Source organism: Polyodon spathula, chromosome 3, assembly GCF_017654505.1.
Source record: "Polyodon spathula isolate WHYD16114869_AA chromosome 3, ASM1765450v1, whole genome shotgun sequence".
Taxonomy (NCBI): domain Eukaryota; kingdom Metazoa; phylum Chordata; class Actinopteri; order Acipenseriformes; family Polyodontidae; genus Polyodon; species Polyodon spathula.
In genome coordinates this window covers 11,659,901-11,676,293 of record NC_054536.1, presented here as the reverse complement: position 1 = coordinate 11,676,293, position 16,393 = coordinate 11,659,901, and the positions used below count along the sequence as shown (strand labels likewise).

At 37.2% G+C, this 16,393-nt stretch overlaps 1 protein-coding gene across 2 annotated transcripts in view; it reads right to left on the bottom strand.

Annotated features, from left to right (window-relative positions):
* Positions 1-16,393, bottom strand: part of LOC121312722 (docking protein 6-like) — a 106,955-nt gene that overhangs the window by 58,605 nt on the left and 31,957 nt on the right. For both annotated transcript variants that reach the window (XM_041244432.1, XM_041244433.1), the window contains exon 2: positions 7,735-7,842. In XM_041244432.1, coding sequence (XP_041100366.1) covers positions 7,735-7,842 — 108 coding nt within the window. The remainder of the gene's footprint in view (positions 1-7,734; positions 7,843-16,393) is intronic.

Below are 16,393 nucleotides of genomic sequence, written 5' to 3'. Positions count from 1 at the left end.
TCCAAGAATTGTCCTGACATGTTGTTCATTTACAAACCATGCTTCAGTTGTTTTTAAAATATGCTAAACACCTAACTGGATCAACAAATCATCCTTGCTGTTTACATTTGGTGGTCTAAGATAATTAAACAAAATTGAAACTGTCAAGTAATTTCCCTGAGAAGAGATCCAAGCAAACCAATTCCATTTCCTCCAGAGTTGTAAGCTATTTGTCAGTATCGTCGATCTTAAATTAACTTCAAGGTTGAAGGTTCGCAGATTATGTCCTTTGTTACTATTGGTGTTTTAAATCTTGTATAATATGCAGATGCTAAAATATTTTCTGGCCCGCTGTATATATGTGCAGGTCTCATATTTTCAATAATTTGACAACAATTGTCTTTCATTTAAAGATATAAAGACAATCAAGCAAAGGAGACATAGAGGTTATGTATGAAATCGTCATTGTGTACCGAGACTCATCCCATGAATGAGCCACAGGGCTAATAAGCTCCCGAAACACATAGCATTAAGAGGATTGCGTTAGATCTCCAGATTGCTAAACTCTAATCATCATCAACCTCTTTTCAGACAAATTAAAAGCAAATTCTCCAGAACTGAAAAGCTAGTGAATTAATCTAATGTGTCAACTTGCCCACAGTAGCTGACTTTGGTTGGTTGTGCCAGCTTGTAACACCAATTCAACCCACTACCTTAAACAACAGTGTTGCATGTTCTAAAGCAGAATCTACAAGTGTACCATGAATCTGTTGCACAACAATGTGTATAATGATCTATTGTAAGCAGTGTCGTAACCAGAGTTGACATTCTACCAAGGTCAAAGGTTTCAAGCCATAGCTGGCAGTATTTACTGTATATGACTGCTTGATATTTACTATTCAACCTCCAAATCTGTTACACAGCAAACCAGCAGAGAAAATGAAGGAGTCTTTTGTACTTTACCAGAATTTTAAATGAGCATCAGCGTTGATGATACAAAAAAACACTCGAGGACACGACCTTGGTGTCCTCATAGCTAGTTACGGCCATGATTGTAAGGTATATATAGGGCTTCTGATTTTCGGTTTTAACTGCTAAACAATAAAACACCCCTGTGACAGGTTATTGGCATGTGGGTACGTGCATTCACTGTTGAGTGACAGGCAGGAGATCGAGATTGAAACTGATATGCCCCGCAGGTGAAGAGGATTTATTTATTATTATTTGTTTATTCAGCAGACACCTTTATCCAAGGCAACTAGGAAAAAAAGAAAGTAGGGCATGTGAACTATGCATGAGCTGCAGAGTCACTTCCAACAATGTCTCATCTGAAAGACAGAGCTCAAGGAGGTTAAGTGACTTGCAAAGTGTCACACAATGAGTCAGTGGCCGAGACGGGATTTGAACCAGGGACCTCATGGTTATAAACCCTTTTCTTTAACCGCTGGACCACACAGCCTCCTAGACAGTTAATAGCTCGTGAGACACTACGCAAAGGTAATGCACTGAGGACATACAGGGGAACATACGTAAAGCAAAACAAAAACACTGTACAAAAACTATAAACTAAAAGGTGCCGTGAAAACGGCGTGTGCTACTCCCTAATGCGTGAAGGTCCAGCTTGCACACCTAGCTATACTTTATGGGGATCTACCATCCCTGAAGTAATCTTTAATTTATTAACACAAACTGTTGGTAGTTTTGGTTTCTTCTTTTGGCTCCGATCCCGGTTCACCATCATGGCGATCAGAGGTATTTTGGTCTCTGGGTAGCGTGGACAATCTTCAGCCTGTCAGCTTTGGGGTCAGCGGATGGGTCGGCAACCAACGTTGACAGGGCGACCGGAGCGCAGGCTGGTGACGAGGCGACTCATAGGTGAGAGCCTCGGTGACAATGCAGCGCCGTCTGCTTCACCAGGGGGAGCGAAACAGGAGTCTGGGCAAAGAATCTTGTCTGCTAATGCTGCAACCTGGGACCCAGGCCCAGGAATGGGAGGTCCAGACACCAAGGTTGGGTGTGCATGCCATTGAAGCCTGAACTTCAATCCCTATTCCAGTTTTAAATGCCACAAACACAAATATAAACTACAAAAATAAATATTATATTGTATTTGGAAACTCAACATACAGTACAAAATACAGTAACTAAAATAACTATTTTCCAACACATACCACTGCTTCAATATGAAGTCGCATTGTGCATAAAAACAGTTCTAAGTCTGAGTCAACATGGACTGCACATTAGTGGTAGCTTAGTTTAAATATAAAACCTTTTTTTTTTTTTTTTTGCAACTGGCCGAATAAAATTGTATTCTTTTATGATGTGCTGTAGGAGATATTAAGCAGGCTATTGTAAAGAATGCAGCAAATACAGTGCAGGAAACATATGTTTTATACACACACAGGCACACTGTTTCATGAAAAATGACCATCGGTTCAAAATAAATCAACATTTAATGATAAATCAATCATTTTAGAAGTGATACACCATTTCTACATCTCCCCCAGCTCTTCCACAACTCACAACAATCTACTCTTCAAGTAAGCATGACCTCAGTTTGTTGGATGTGAAAATGTATATTTTTTGCAACCCTCAGAATGTATCACATGCACTTTAAGAAAGACTACTCCCAATTCCTACTTCAGATAAGGACATGCTTTGCATCAAAATGAAGGTAATTAACATTAAATCACATGTAGAGATATCCAGCAATCTTCAAAGGGTTATGAGATGTTCATTTTAAACATGCTGGAGTGCATTTGCTGGGGTAAAGGCAGATCCTCTTTAGTAAATGCGAAGTACATTTAGAAACAAATTATTACATTGGCTAATTGGATTAGCTTGTTGTTTATTCATTATTCATTCAGGTTGACTGATTAAAAAATCAAATATGCAGCAAAATACATAACTAATTAAAAAGCAGGAATACTGGTATGCTTAATCTGTTCCCATGAACATAGGGAATTAAACATTTTCCAGAAAATGTATTCTTGACACTAATTTCTTTATTATTCTGTGTATTACATATTTGTCTTAAATGGCTGGAATTAGATTTCTAGTGACACTATTTACCATGTAGTTAATACCAATGCACTATTTTCTGTCTCTGCCTATGTTGAGAATTTGTACTCTTTAGAAATGCTAATATTGGCCTCCATCTATTCCTAATCAAAGGTCCTAGGAATGTTGTAAAATCTAGGAATCACAACTCAATTACTCAGTCCCGTGTCAGATTACAGCTGAGTCAAATTTCTTATTTTACACAGCAATAAAAAAATAAATAAATAAAATAAAATTGAATATAAGACTTAATTGCTCATATTGTTACTATTAAAGTCAAAAAAATTGAATTGAGGGTTTTTGTGAACAAAAAACAAAGCAATCCTGAGGCATACTGTAAGGGAAATGGCATCTCTGATGGAACACTGTAGTAAAAGTAAGAAAACAATTGAGAAAATGGTACTTGACCTAGAGAATCATACAACACATCTTTGCAACTAATATAAAATCAATACTGTATCTCTCCATCTTTATCAGCAGGAATCCAAAAAGTCACTTTAAAATATTAACTCTTGGGTCACAAATCAAAATGTCTTTTTTCCCTGATGAGTTTCCATAGCATTGGATGTGCAGTTGACATTTTAAAAGGTTTATAAGATATAAGAAGCTGACGTTGCAGCGCTGATGGCGGAATGGCAAATACTGCAGATATACTGACCAAATACTAATGGCAAATACTGCACATATACATACTGACCAAATACTAATAGCAAATACTGCACATATACATACTGATCAAATACTAATAGCAAATAATGCACATATACATACTGATCAAATACTAATAGCAAATACTGCACATATACATACTGATCAAATACTAATGGCAAATACTGCACATATACATACTGATCAAATACTAATGGCAAATACTACACATATACATACTGATCAAATACTAATGGCAAATACTGCACATATACATACTGATCAAATACTAATGGCAAATACTACACATATACATACTGATCAAATACTAATGGCAAATACTGCACATATACATACTGATCAAATACTAATGGCAAATACTGCACATATACATACTGACCAAATACTAATGGCAAATACTGCACATATACATACTGATCAAATACTAATGGCAAATACTGCACATATACATACTGATCAAATACTAATAGCAAATAATGCACATATACATACTGATCAAATACTAATGGCAAATAATGCAAATATACTGATCAAATACCAATGGCAAATAGTGCACATATACATACTGATCAAATACTAATGGCAAATACTGCACATATACATATGATCAAATACTAATGGCAAAAATCTGACCAAAAGAACGAATCTGGTAAGGAATAGTATTAAACTCATAAGGGTTATGACAAATATAACTTTCATCACTCATCGATTCAACCTTGAGGTGAAATGTTCACATATTGTGTCATGCACTTAATAAATATCCTTACTGATTACACTTTAACTATAACTTTATACACAGAATCAGAATTTCCGAGGCAAAGCTATTAGAAACCAAGCCAAATAAACACATGTGCACTGATGCCTCCATCTGTGTGCTGAGTTCAATTGTGTGTGTTTTTGTTGAGAGTTGGAAGGAGATTATTGTATTACTATTACAATTAAAATTGAAACTAAGGTAGGCAGAAGCTGTACAGGGGCAATCTTCCATTTTATTTCAGGGCTCAGCCCTACACTGCAGTTTAAAAAGCAAGAATTGGGGTCAGAGACTGGTGAAGATGCAGGGCGAATAGCAAACCAATATAAAAGAGCATAGCATCCAAGCCACAATGGGTGATGTCAATTTACCACGATCCCCTACACCACCGACACAGGCAACAATCTCTGCCCAACACAGCACACTGAGGACACACCTATGCCACAAAAAATGTTGGATAAAATGGAGGAGTTAACGGACCAGGTGGCCAAACTTTGTATAGATGTGGCACGAGTTGAGCGAGTATATTACCAGCACAGCCCCTCTGAAGAATGAATGCAGGGTGACCTGCTGACCCTTACGAAGCAGAGGGTGAATATGCACGTTCAAGAAGGCACTCTTATTATGCTTACCACCCTCAACAGGGCAAGCATGTGTTTTCAGAGGAAAAAAGAACAGTTCCTGCTTTAGAGGAGCTGCCTGCATGCTTGATGGAGAAATCTGACTGGGGTCGAAGAGCTTCTAGAGCTACCTGTAGTGCAGTCGACTACTTTTTCCAAATGTGTTATTCACTGTTAAAGTGACATAACAGGTGTCTGTTGCTTATTTAAGAACTACTGTATGTGTAAGAACACAGCCCCCCTGAAGCTATCTACACTGACCTGGGACAGCAGCTTGAATCAGACCTGATCCAGCAGCTGTGCATTCTAGTGGTTAAGTAGACCAAGTCCTCACCATCTCCTCCTCAAGGGGATGGTATAGTTGAACACTTTAATCAAATGCTGAAGGGCCAACTTGTGAACACTGCTTCACACCAGAGGGAGTGAATTGGACAAGCACCTTGCATAAGTGCAGTTGGTGTCAGGGCAGGATTAACTCACCACTGGACCCTAGGCAAACATACACTTGCAGGCCCCCGAGCACTGAACAAACAGCCACACACATATACATACACACACCTCTATACACATTACAGCATTTATAACTAGCCCTCCACCCTTTTACAACAGGTAGAATTGTCAGTGTTATTATGAATGACCGAATGAATCTGACAGAAAATTAAACTGTAGGGGATAAACATATCAGAATAAAACTGGAAAAAACTGAAGCCTACGTTAAATCCTATAGCACACCTTGACAAGGACTTTTCCTGATTTACTGAATAAAAAGGCAACAGTTCAAACAAACAAGGAACACCATATGAAGTTGAAAAAGGTAATATATAGACGGGTGCTCAAAGTTTTTTTCACTAACAGTAGCTCCACAAAAGTAATAAATAGTAAAAAAGAAACATGCCTGTACGTTGTTGTGTAGTCAAATATGTTACAGTTTACTGTTTACAATTTACTGCATGCAAAATCGTCAATGTTTCCTTGTTTTTTTGTTGATCGGGTGGGTTTTGACTTGCTTCATTAAAGAAAATGCACTTTTCTCAAAAGCAGAGAAATCGCTTTTTTGTCATACAAGTAAGTTCAGGTTTTACATATGGTAAATGTCTGTACCTTATAGAATTCTGTGCCCCTAATGATTCCATGCCAACACAGCTGCATTTTTTCAAAGACCGCTGGACGTGAACGCTTGATGTTTCTGAACAGTATTTACATGTAATACAATGAAAGTGCTTTAAAAGAAAAAAAAAGTTGTATAGGATTACTGTAAACAAAGGTTTTGGTATTGAGCAACTCAGGAGGCTGAACGTACTGTAAAGGCAGTGGTGTTAAATATGCTGTTTTATTTTGCCACAGAATTAGTTTTGTCTTGTTTACAATATTTTTGCAAACTGCAGCAGAACTCAGTGGCAGTGCCTGAGAACATAATGGAGCTCGGGCACAAAAATATTGCGTGTACACGTCCATTGATCTTTTAAAAACTGCATCTGCACAAGCATGGAATAATGTGGGGAAACAGATTTCTATGGGATAATGTTACAGAAATCTGCATAACACCTGTCAGAACAATTTGCTTCTGAGATACATGCCTCGGTTCAAATGTCAGTGAGTGAAGTTTTTCCAGTCAAATACCCCCCCCCACCCCCCCTGAGTTCGGGCTATAGGCACATGCCTAGTTTGCCTAAGCGTTAATCCGGCTCTAGTTGGCATACAACACTAACGTTCACAGCAGTACTAAACATATACGTTGATTTTTCTGATAAAAATTAGGGAGGCTTAACTTCCAGTATGTTGGTGGACCAACAGTTCAAACCCAGAATCCACTGCTATCTCCTGAACACCTGCTGCCTTTATTACCAATCTACAGAACAAGCTGCTTGTAGCTTTTCAAGACAGCCTGACAAAACTGTTACAAAGCCATAATCACGTTTAAAGAAATATAAAGACCAGAAATCGGCTTCTCATGGGAAAGTATAACAACGATAATACTAATGAACAAATGCAACATGTTAATGTATTTGTGTATCTAGCATGCCGTTTTAATTTATGCTTTAACAAACAAAGCAAACTTGGTTTTATCTCAGGACACTGACAGATAACACAGAGCCTAAGTGTGGTTGAGTAGAAAAAATGTTTCCACACAGAGTGCTTCTTGGCAGGGTTCCTGTTGAGCACACCAAGCATTATATTATAATGCACATGTATCCTGTGGACTTAATTTGGGTATCCTTCATTCTAAATGCTCTGACTCTGAATTATCCAAATGGATAGATTCAGATGTTCCGGCGACATACATACAGTAAGCAAAATTAGGATGAAAACATCAGTGAAACTGCCTTATAAATTATGGATTTTCATTTTATTTTTACATTTATTTAACATAAATAAAGTGTATTTGTCTGGAGGAAAAATAAAATTCACGCCTCGTTTCATGCAGAGTGCATGTGGACATGCTTCATATCTATCTATCTATCTATCTATCTATATATTATATATATATAGATATAGATATAGATATAGATATAGATATATATGATATATATATATATATAAGATATATATTATATATATAATATATATTATATAATAACTTGGAAGAAGAATTTCAGTTTGGTACCTCTCCATTTAAGAGGAAAACTTCAGTTACACAATGCATCCACACACCTTGTGAAAGTTTCTGAAGTATGCTGCCTTCTCGTCTGGAAATTTCTCTAACCGCCGTGGACCTTTACTGGATGCCTTCTTAAACACCAACCAGCAACGTCTGAAAATCTGTCAATGGAATGAAAAAATGCCATTAGAAATGTTTCAGCACGGTCATCAGAACTGTAATGAAATAATAAGGAAAGAGCAATATGCATTACAATATTGTAAAATCCAATGAGTTTCTATGTGTTGGTCCCTGATATATAAAGGATTCATTTTCTCAGTGAAAGTTCTGGCATAGTCCATCAGGCTGGACTGGCCTCAAATTGCAATTCTAATGTAGTTTATTCCAGTGAAACTGCATTACACAAAATGTGGGCATGGCACTGAGAGAAGCCTTAGTTTTTTTAATATATCTTAGATCCTGTTTTATATGCTGTGTTGAGCTACAATGCACAATAGAGTATCCAGTAATGTCAAGGCAATCCACGGCATGGTTTTAACTAAACACAGTTTGACTATGGTTTGTTTTTGATTCATAACCATAGAGTGGTTTTGGGATCACCCAACATAAAAAAAAAAAAAAAAAAAAATATGTATTCCTAGTAAATATAATTAATAAATGATTACTAAGAAATGATCATTAAGGCCTACATGAACTCCAGTATATTAATGTGTGTTTCATGTGAGTATTTATTATTTAAATGAATGACTGATCAACACATTTCTCAGTGTACATGAAAGGAATCCTTTATTATAGTCTTCCCAATTTTGTATCACACTTAATTTTTTTTTTACAAAACGTTTTTGGTGGTAGATAAACTGACACACTAAATGAATCTAAGAACACATGTAGTTACAGTACACTTGACCTACCATTTACTAACCTGTCCTACATGTGTTTACTACAGCACACAATTAAGTAAAGTGAAGATGGAAATCTATACATTAACAAGTTATTTCCCTAAACATATGATTGAATTGTATGTATCATAATAATGAATACTGTAAGCCAAGTATAAGTAGCTTCAGTGTAGACAATGTATTTGTGTATTCTTATTTTAATAAAGTTTGACTTTAAAACCTCCTCTGTGAAATTCCCTGGTGCACCATACCTTCATTTGTGTTGTAACTGAAACCTGTCAATCCATTCAGCCTACTTACTGGACTTAATCAGTTGAAAGAGCCCATATTCCATTTGAAGTTTTAAAAAGGTTAAACTGGCAAATAATTCCAATCAGAATTATTTGTCAAGGCAATTATAAATGTGTGGATTCTTGAACAACCGGTGCATGATTTAATACAAAGGAATGTAATATGCCTTATAGAAACCACAATCGTTTCCTCTGTGTGCCTCACGTTCCATTTGTATGATATATATTGACTGACTGAAGAAGCTATTCAATTGGTTTCCTTTCCACAGACAAGATAGATGCTGTTTACTCAGCTGAAACCCTTCATAGTCTAGAAAAATGCAATAAAAAGGTGGCATTTCAATAACTGATTCAAGATAGTTTCCACGGCCCCTGCTATTCTTCTTGATGTAACAGTTAACCTTTACGTGTTGTTTACCAGACACCTTGTATTCAATTGGAACGGCACAGATTTTTTTATTTTTTTTTACTTTCTAAACCTTTGTTGAATAAGCTAACTTAGCAGTACAGATATGTGTCAATTCTTAGTCATAGAGTATGAAGATATGCTGTTCCCCTTGATATCAAATACAGATAGACTAGAATGAATCACTGGCAATGTTTCAACACGGTGTATAATGGAGCCAATACTAGTTTTTACATTACTTATAATGGGGGCATAACCTAATTATCCCTTTGAGATAACAGTTTGATATAAAATGTCACGTTATTGCTATTGCTTATAGAGCTTATCTCCGAACAGGCGTTTAATTATGTCAATGTCTCATCATAATTGCAAACGTGAATATGATGTTATCCCACAATGGCATTCCTCCTTTCATGTTACAGTAAAGGGAAATGTCTTACAACTAAAAATTCAATTATTGAGGTTTCAGGCGGGCATACGTTAGCGTAAAATCTCTACAATATAAAATTCCATTAAAGCCTGCAGTAGATATTTTAGAGATTTTATAGTTGAAATGCAAAATAAAAAAACAAAATGAATCAGAACATTATAGATCACTGCTGCCTATGATAAAAATCCCAACGACAAACTTAAACATATATATCGATACTTTAGACCCTTCAGCCCACCACTTATCAATACCAATTGATGTATAAACACAATGTTACTTATGTAACTCATTTTACCAGCCTTTAAAAGAAATCTCTGTGTCACGGTGGCAGTGAAGTAGTTCCTGAAAAATATTCAATATTCATTATTTTGTGTAAAATAAGTCTAGCTTTGGTAAATAAAACACCAGGATTGGCGGAATAAGATCACATGCCCATGCAGTAAGAATGGAATCACCTCTGAAAAACAGAGCACGCCTGGGTCGCCGCCACACTGGCAGTTAAGATCTTCAGGACCCTTAGATATTCAGCATTTTTAAATTATTATTAGTCAAACACTAACAAATTAAATATAACCGTATACAATTCAGATGGTCTTGTGCCCCACAACGTATCCAGGCCTGCGATAAGATATGCTACACAGTTACGGTTTAAATCTACAATCAGCACCACAGATGAAGTGTCACAGAGCACAAGTGATCTTTGACACTGTGACTCTGTTTTAATGTCAATCCACGTTGCTTCTTACAAGCTCCATATTAAATTATTGTAGATAAAACAATGACATGCTAAGTAGTAGAGTTAATTAATTCAATATAATACCATTCTGAATTCTACACGTGTTACTGTGTTTATGCATTACGAAAAGACGGCGGTGAGTAGCCTATGAACGCGGAAAAGTACGTTCTATTCTGAGCGTTATTGATAGACATCTTGAACAGCAACATATGTTATCATATTTTTTAAATCCATGTAATAACATATGAGCTGCGGTCCATTTCAAGAAAATATTTCACCTCGGGGTTCGGGGACATTACATAAACCACTCCAAATGTTCTCGTAAATGCACTGCAGCCCATATATATATAAGAAAATAAAGGTCCAAGATAGTAATTTGTGGGAATAGAATCATTGATTTGATGTAGAGAATATGTAAGCACATATTGTATCCAGGATAGTGACACTGATATATGCCAATGGGAGGACATTATCAAGTTTCACTGAAGCATGTTGATGCAAAAAGCAATCTGTTTGGGAAATTGTTTAATGTTATAACTATTTCCTATATTCCACTCTGGTACAGGAGATACAAAAGTGTTCCACAATGCTGTTCAGTGTCCTGAAAAAACCAGCTGAGTTAATGTTCTTTCAATTGAGATGTTTCTTGTTAAATGTTATCAGTATCAAATACACACCATATTTGGGTTGCTCCCCAGAGCAACAGGGTATATTTTATATGACTTTAATAACCTCCTGCTGCTGCATGGAAAAGTGGAAAGCAGGCTTCAAGGAAGGGATGAATCATATATGCCTGCAGCTGAAAGTAGCTTTGTGTTTAATAAATAAACAAGGAAGACTAAAGGTGTGGTTTCTGATATAGGTTGTGCAAACTATAGAAGGTATGGAGGTAACACAAGCTAATATATTTGATGAATCTGCTGCTGCCGGAATTAATACATGTTATTCTGATGTTGTTTGGACACTCCCCAATTTATATACTGTTGTTTTCTCAAGTTTTTGTGGTTGGGTTAATAGTAGATAACCTCACATACAGTAAAACTGAAACTATTCCCTTCCTCTTTTTTGTGACTCGTTACAATGTATATTTTTTTTCATTCACTTGTAATGAATCTCCCCCTGGCGGCTGACCAGTTAATAATACTGACAGCATAATATGCATACTTGCCTGTTGACTTCAGAACTTGTTTTTATTTCAACAGTAAAGTGTTCGTCTTTGAACTGAATGGTTTACGGTTCGCATCCAGACCTTGTCTTTCCATTCAATTCAGTGGACTAAGATGTCAATTCATTACAGTGGCACCCTATGGGAAGAATCCTGATCCCTATGGTTGGAACAGATAAGTAAATGTCTGTGTTCTTTGCCATTATAGCAGTAAGTGGACTACAGTTAATTTGATAGTTAAAATCATTGTTTGCTAAGGTAACCAGCCTGCACTTACAAATTGTAATTAAATAGTGGGCATGTGCACTGTGTCAGTTTGTTTGGCTTTCTGCACATAAATTGGCACTTAAACTTTGCAATCATTTAGTTTTCAATTTGTAACTGAAAACACATGTGCTGTATGCTAGCTGAAGTCCGTGCTGCTGATTGATTCAACATCGAAGTAGGTAAGTGGATTACAGTTAATTTGATAGTTAAAATCATTGTTTTGTTAAGGTAACCAGCCTACACTTAAAAATTGTAATTACGTTTTCCTAACTGTGGTGGTTTGTGTTGAATTGTGAGGTTCATTAGCATATTGTGTAACGTATACGGCTCTAGGCCTACAGGATAATATAACTTGGCAAACAGTGTCTTAGAACAGCAGCCATTCTAAGGGCCAACCGTCTAAGAGCCACACGTTAAAGGGCAGTCTGAGTTGTGGCAGTAAGAGCGAGGACAGGTGGAGTGAAAACTCTTTCCAGACCTCTCCGTTGCTACTAGAGGCCTCATTCCTACTCTGACACCAAACGTCTGGATCCCCTGGACAAAGCGTGCTCACTTTTTCTCCTCTCTTAGAATGAACACTAGTAAGTACTTGCTTCAGATACCGCTACTAACTTCCTCTCCCACTGTACTGCCTACAAGCTGTAAATTCTCCTTCCTAAATTGCCATTCTCTGACTAACAAATCTCCCGCTTCTCAACAAACTTATAACTGATACTGATCTTAATCTTCTCTGTCGAGCAGAAACCTGGCACTCTGCAAATAGTAAGCACTCGCTACATCTATCCATACCAAATGGCTACTTGCTCTTTGACAAGCCATGCTTCACAGGTAGAGGTGGGGGTGCTGCTGTTATTGCTAACTGTGCTTGTTGCCTCAACTCTCTCTATGCCAGCCTTCTCTTCGTTTGAGCATCTCGTTATCAAGTTCCCCTCTCCCATGTCCCTCGCGCTTGCTGTTATCTATCGTCCACCAAAAAAGAAGTTATTATTGCTGAGTTCTTGCAATTCCTCTCCCTAATCTGCACTTCAACTGACAAAATTCTACTCTTAAGTGACGTCAACATCCATGTCGATTTTCCTTCTTCCCCTCTAGTGACAGACTTTGTCACACTCCTGGACTGTCTTGGACTCTCTCAGTCTGTCAGTGTTCCCACTCACACCCATGGACACACCCTGGATCTGCTCATCACCAGGGGTCTTGATATCTCCAATCTCTCAGTCTCAAATATCTCTCTCTCTCTCTGACCATTTCTTAATCACTTCCAATATTAATCTTCATGCACCTTCAGCTACTACTGATACTGTTCTTTCCGTCTGTCCCAAACATCTGCTAAATCCTATAATACTCTTGGAATGTGTCTCTTCTTCCCCTGTGACTGGTACTCTTCTATCTTTGGTTGATGCCTACAACACCACCCTTACTCAGTTAATCGACACAGTTGCCCCGCTTACAACCAGAACAGTGAAGAAAAATCGTAACTGTCCATGGTATACCCTCGAATTTCGACTGCTTAAGTCTGCTTGCTGCAAGTCTAAGCACAAATGGAGGTTGTCTGTACTAAAAGTTCACCGAGAGATTTGGACAGTAGCTACAGGCTTGCACTCGCTGCTGCCAGGGTGAAGTACTTCTCAGAAATCATATCTAAGGGACACGGTAAACCAAATATTCTCTTCAAGACCATTGATCAAATCCTGCATCCAGTCATCAATAAATCCACATCCCATTCATCCTCCCTGCCATGGTTTGTCCTCTTTCTTTCAAAACAAAATCGACACCATTAATTCCACACTCACCTGCCACAAACCCAGAATAGTACTTGACCACCCTGACTCCCCTCCGACTGCCCCTCCTGCTCTCTCTCTTCCTTCTCTCCTCTCTCCATTACCGATGTCTCCAGCCTATTGCTGAAATCAACTACTGCCATGTGGCCTTTGGACCCCTGGCCAACAAATCTTTTCCGTCTCTGTGCTTCTGACCTTGCTCCTTCCGTTATGCATTATCTTCTACTTAGTGCTGATGCTGCTTCTCCCTCTGTCCTTGTCCTCATTGTTCTAACTGCTGCTTTTAATACCATAGATTACAGCATTCTTCTTGACCACCTTCAGAAGTATGTTGGGATCTCTGGGACCTGTCTCTCCTGGCTGTCTGCATACCTATCTAGTACCTATCAGCTGTAATTAGATTAGTCTCTACTCTCTGCCTGAGTGAATGACTGACAGTCTTCTGTTTTTCAATCAGCTTTTTGAAAGGCTGGTGCCTGCTTACCTGCTGCTTTGTTTTAGTCAGTCAATTAGCATCAGGACTAGTGAAAATAAATACCAGAGACCGTGGAGTTTTACAACACAAGAAAATATGGAGTTGATGTTTTGGATCAGAAGTCACGGTGGTCTATTCAGGTGTTTTACAATGTATTGGATCTAGCAGCCATCAACTCCTGGGTACTTTACAAAGAATGCACAGAGGAGAATTTACCAAGGAGAGAATATATTTTACAGTTAGCACAGGAACTTCGCAAGAAGCATTTGGAACAGAGGGAGACTGCCAAGCGTGTCCCCACAGCTGAAGCTGGCAACGCCGCTGAGAGCCTCAAGAGACGCCAATGTCAGTTTGGCAAGTGCAATAAAAATAAAAGTTCGGACAGCTGTGCCCTTTGCAGAAATGCAGCATGGAGAAGCGCATTATCTGTGTTGACTGTGAACAGCCTTAGACTCAAGGTTAAGGAATACCCTTTTGTTGAAAAAAAGAAAAATAAATTAGACTTTTTTTTTATAACTTCTTGTGCTGTGTGCTTCTGTAAAATGTTTTCTTCTAAGTTTATTTATCTACGTTGTTCAGTTGCTTTTGCTCATTTTATAATAAACCAATTGCTGTTGAAAATTAAAAAAAATGTATTGCTATCATTTTATAAGTATGTATGTTGTAAACCGATGTCTGCTCATATGTTTGTTTATTTATTTACATTTTCTTGTTTTGATTTGTAAAATAAATGTTCATATATATATATATATATATATATATATATATATATATATATATATATATATATATATATATATAGTTTCAATAGTATATATATTTCGAAGCGAACAAGTGATGTGTATGTGATATACTCAAAAAAAAAAAAAAAAAATTAGATATGACTGTTCGCCTTTCGTTATGCTATTTACAGTGTTTTGAATACAGCAGTCAGAAAGACTGCTGCAGGGCTTCTAGGTATGAGTATATCTCTAATTCTTCAAGTGTTAAGCCTGATATCTGTTATTAGCTATTGTCTAAATTGCTATTTCAGGTTTTTCCCTCCATCTTATTGGTATGATTCTGTATGACACACGCATCCACAATATTTAGAATTAATTATGCCTGCATGTAATGTATTTGCATAGTTTTTTTTCTATTTGTATTTAATGTACTATGGCCTGTATTTCAATGCATTTTTGTATTTTATTGTATTATGCATTGTTCCTCACTATCTTGTAAAGTACTTTGTGATGGTGGTCCACTATGAAAGGTGCTATATAAAATAAATATTGATTGATTGATTGATTGATTGATAGCATGTATTCTAGCTTGAAGGCTCATGATTCTGTAAAGTCGCTCCGAATCACTGGAGACAGAGTGGTTGAAATTACAAGCCCACTGTTGAAACTCCATCCCTGATCCCAGATGGATGCGCACTTGTGTTTACGCTCCAGGAAGAGCTTTGATTAAGTGGGGGAAAAATACAATGAATCTCCCACCAGAAAATATAGCCATTACGAGTGCAGAAAACTTGCTGCTTTTACATTTTTTTTTTTATGGTAGCTCCCAATTAATTTAAATAAGTTAATTTACATGCTCACTATATTTAATCAACCACACTTTTATTTCCATTTCAACATACGCATCCTGAGTCAGTAAATGTAACAACATGGAACCTTTTTAAGAAGTGTCAGGGCAAAGGCAAGGCTTCTGGAAGGAACAGCACAATTGTAACAGTATAAAACTAGACAACAATTGCTCAGAACAATAAGTTCCTTTCTCCAAGCTGTCATAAACTTGTTTCTTTAGCTAGTCTTACTGCATACCACTAAAATTGATTTGTTTGCCTTCGCACTTGCTGAATCTTGTACTGTACATTACAAAAAGGAAAAAAAAAGCACATTCCTGGTTAGCAACCTAGGACCCATCTAATCTGAAAAGGCATACAAAATGTGGTTAGGCATTGAGAGCACATACTGTTTAACTTGTAAAGAGCAGAATGTGACTAATAATCCAAGCAAATGGATTGTAGGGCTGTGCTAAACTGATGCTCTGACTGAGTTTAGCGATTAGAGATTCCAAGAACATGTGTGTTTACTAATGCTCTCGGGAGCTGTTTAATGGAGCAGCATTAGTTTTCATCCTGTTTGTTAGGTTCAATGCCTGCAATCACATAATACATTTATTAAATCCAATCTAAGCCCCTTATTATTATTATAAGTTATGTGACATGAGCTATATATATTTTAACACAACGGTAATACCATGTGTGTGTTTGTGT